This window comes from Physeter macrocephalus, chromosome 4 (assembly GCF_002837175.3).
Source record: "Physeter macrocephalus isolate SW-GA chromosome 4, ASM283717v5, whole genome shotgun sequence".
NCBI classification, from domain to species: domain Eukaryota; kingdom Metazoa; phylum Chordata; class Mammalia; order Artiodactyla; family Physeteridae; genus Physeter; species Physeter macrocephalus.
The window spans coordinates 18891511-18895780 of NC_041217.1; the positions used below are offsets into that span (position 1 = coordinate 18891511).

At 40.9% G+C, this 4270-nt stretch overlaps 1 protein-coding gene across 1 annotated transcript in view; it reads right to left on the reverse strand.

Moving 5' to 3' along the window:
* EPRS1 (glutamyl-prolyl-tRNA synthetase 1) overlaps positions 1–4270 on the reverse strand; it is a 75967-nt gene that overhangs the window by 48567 nt on the left and 23130 nt on the right. Inside the window, exon 13 of the mRNA XM_024130550.3 lies at positions 1614–1724. Coding sequence (XP_023986318.1) covers positions 1614–1724 — 111 coding nt within the window. The remainder of the gene's footprint in view (positions 1–1613; positions 1725–4270) is intronic.

Here is a 4270-nt window from a genome sequence, read left to right on the forward strand (position 1 = left end):
CGTGAGCCATGGCCGCTGGGCCTGCGCGTCCGGAGCCTGTGCTCCGCAACGGGAGAGGCCACAACAGTGAGAGGCCCGCGTACCACAAAACAACGACAACAACAACAACAACAACAACAACAACAAAAAAACACAAGCCAATTTAAAAATGGACAGAAGTGAACAGACGTTTTGCCAGAGGAAATGCAGATGGCCAACAGGCATATGAAAAGATGCTTAACATCGATAATCATCAGGGAAATGCAAACCAAAACCACAATGAGACATGTAACCTTGAACCTGTCAGAATGGCTATCATCAAAAAGAACACAAATAACAAACGTTGGCGAGGATGTGGAGAGAAGAGAACCCTTGTGCACTGTTGGTGGGAATGTAAATTGGTGCAGCCACTGTGGAAAACGGTATGGAGGTTCTCCAAAAACTAAACATAAAACTACCATAAGACTCAGCAATTCCACTCCTGGGTATATAGCCGAGAAAAAGCCTGTGCTCCGCAACGGGAAAGGCCACAACAGTGAGAGGCCCGCGTACCACAAAACAACGACAACAACAACAACAAAAAAAAAACACAAGCCAATTTAAAAATGGACAGAAGTGAACAGACGTTTTGCCAGAGGAAATGCAGATGGCCAACAGGCATATGAAAAGATGCTTAACATCGATAATCATCAGGGAAATGCAAACCAAAACCACAATGAGACATGTAACCTTGAACCTGTCAGAATGGCTATCATCAAAAAGAACACAAATAACAAACGTTGGCGAGGATGTGGAGAGAAGAGAACCCTTGTGCACTGTTGGTGGGAATGTAAATTGGTGCAGCCACTGTGGAAAACGGTATGGAGGTTCTCCAAAAACTAAACATAAAACTACCATAAGACTCAGCAATTCCACTCCTGGGTATATAGCCGAGAAAAACAAAAACACTAATTCGAAAAGATACATGCACCCCAATGTGCATAGCAGCACTGCTTACAACTGCCGAGATATGGAAGCAACCGAAGTGTCCATCAACAGATAAATGGACAAAGACGTGGTGTGTACACACACACACACACACACACACAGGAATACTCAGCCATAAAAAAGAATGAGATTTTGCCATTTACAGCAACATGGATGGACTTGGGAGGCATTATGCTAAGTGAAATAAGTCAGACAGAGAAAGACAAATACTGTAAGATATGACTTACACGTGGAATCTAAAAAGTACAACAAACTAGTGAATATAACAAAAAGAAGCAGACTCAGATACAGAGAACAAACTAGTGGTTACCAGGTGGGGAGGGGTGGGGACAGGACAATATAGGGGTGAGGGAGTGGGAGGTACAACAAATGGGTGTAAGATAAGCTCAAGGATGTACAACACAGAGAATAGAGCCAATATTTTGTAATAACTGTAAACAGAAAATAACCTTTAAAAACTGTATAAAAAATTGAAAAAAAATTTTTTTTTAATTAGTATGAAATCCTGACAAATAATGCTGGATCAAAAATGGTCCCCCCCGCAAAAAAGGTCCCCAATCATGCTATTGCCACCAAAGCACATTTTTCCCTTTGATGATCCTGCTCCTTTAACAGAGAGAACAACATTGGTGAAATTGGAGGGTGACCTTGGGGTGTTTGGCTACTTCTTTCATCTCCTCCCGGGCCTCAGGGATGTTCACCGGGGTCACCTCCCTCTGCAGTAACGCGACGTAGCGTGGAGCTACCGGGTCAATAACCTGCAACAAAGGCATTCTTGTGTTACAACATTCAGGTATTTTTTAGAACTTCGTCAATAAAATAAGTAATAGCACAGGAATAACAACTGGCATTCTTTGTTACTGCATTTACTAATTTTTTGGTTTACCAGCTAACTCTTCTCTAACATTTAGCTGTCAAGTAGAAAAAAGAAAAACAATCATAAACAAAGACTGCATGAAGGATTTAGAGTTCCCTTCCAAGAATAACTACTGACAAGCGAAAAGAAACCAAGAGTTAAAGCATATTAGAAATATTTTGAAAGTAATTTTTAACTCTGATATTAGAAAGAGAAATTATCCTGTGGGGTTATGTAACAATCCTACAGGTAAATGTGACACTCCATTTTGTATTGTTGGAGAAGACTGTTTTGAAGGAACAGAGATACATGTGTTTTAGTATCATTTTCCATAAGCAGTGTTAGGCAACACCACCATCCAAAGCAGAACAGCATTTGGTCACTATAATAAGGCAATTCTATAGATGAAAAGTAAACAAGTGTTTCTACTGGTCTGCATGCCATATATATATACACATGAATATAGGGACGACTGTGTTCCCAAGGGCCTGGCACATGCAGGTAATCAACACATATTTACAGGTTAACCACCACCATCCAAAGCAGAACAGCATTCGGTCACTATAATAAGGCAATTCTATAGATGAAAAGTAAACAAGTGTTTCTACTGGTCTGCATGCCATATATATATATATACACGAATATGGGGACGACTGTGTTCCCAAGGGCCTGGCACATGCAGGTAATCAACACATATTTACAGGTTAACTGAATGAATGGTAGCACTCATTACATGCTAACCTACTCTACCTCCAAAACAGAAGCAGCACCCGCTTCTGGATCCGATGTATCTCTCATTTCACTATTCAATTTAAAATTATCCATGATGACCAATCACAACAGCAGTATTTAGATACTAAATCAAGCATTTGGAAGAAAAATGTAGACAGAAGCAAGTGCGGAGTCAAAGAGCTAAGTAAAGTAATAAAAATCATTTTTTTTCCCATTAGAAGGATGTAGGAAATAGTGGTATGGCTAATTAAACTTGCCTGTGTCTTTTGGTTTATATTGAGTTTTTGTTGTTGCTATTGTTTGGCTGGTATTTTGTTGTTGTTGTTTGCTTTGAGAGTATTTTTCAGAAATTCTGAATGAACTTAGAGAAGAAACCATGCTCAGAGGGTCAGTCAGAAAAGTCTGAAAAGCCATCTAACTTCCCCTTGATCGCTACTCCTTACCTGCTTAATATTTCATGCCAGTACTAAATCAGCACCAGCCTCCCTCTAAACTTACTATTTCATTCTTTCCTTCCTTGAGGTTTAAAAGTCATTCTTACTGGTTAAGGCTTCCTTCTTCCAGCTTCTACTGGGTTAGAATGATCACAGATTTAAATTGTGACTACTCAGTTCAGTATTTAAGCCAGTAAGATACAATGTCTTCTTTTAAAGAAGCTAAAACTAGACGATCCAACCTGAGCAACTTACTTCAGTTCACTGCAGCTCAGTTTCCTCAACTGACAAAGAGAGCAGAAGACTGTTTCTCACACTTGACTAATTACAACGATCCCTTAGGGCACTGGCCGGGCACAGACTTTCATGCCACTTAATCCTGAACGACTATGATTCTAATCGTCTGAAGTAAAGTCTGGAAATCTATTTTTAAACAAGCATTCCACAGGATGGTTAGGATCAGACAAGTTTGGGAAATCTTCGATTAAAAGATTTTAAAGTCTTTTTCAGTTCTAAAATTGTACAATTCTCAAAATCTCTGGATCAGTGGTTTTAAATTACTCCAAAAGGTCCAGAGACTTCTTCTGAAGCTGAGGGTTCTGCACTGAGACAAGGGTATTAAGAAAATGTATGATATTAGATGTCAAGTCCTCAGAGTTTTCCCCAGTCAGTTCCAAAGCCCTGGCAGTCAGACCTTCACACTTCTGGCAACTTAAGTGAAAGAAACTCCTCTGGAAAAACTGCCTAGTCCAAGAGATGAGATGTAAGGTTACTGACGTCGAGGCTTTTCAACTAACCGGCTAGCCAGACCATCTTACAGTGAGGCACAGCTGACAAGCCCAATCTTTTTCTCAGGGCTTCCAATCCCTCCCTCAGTCCCCTGTGTTAAAGGTGAGCAGATAACCAAAGCTCACCAGATGTCTGAGAAATGCCTTTAATATCAAAGAAAAAAACAAACTAAACAACCTGGAGAAAAGACATAAGAAAAAATACCATTTATTATGTTATAACCATAAAATAGGAACAGGAAGCTATTCTGAAAATTCAAAGCACAAACGAGAAATCTTGGAAATATGATAGCATAAATGAAAAACTCAACAAAAGTTGAGAACAGGGCTTCCCTGGTGGCGCAGTGGTTGAGAGTCCGCCTGCCGATGCAGGGGACGCGGGTTCGTGCCCCGGTCTGGGAAGATCCCACATGCCGCGGAGCGGCTGGGCCCGTGAGCCATGGCCGCTGAGCCTGCGCGTCCAGAGCCTGTGCTCCGCAACGGGAGAGGCCACA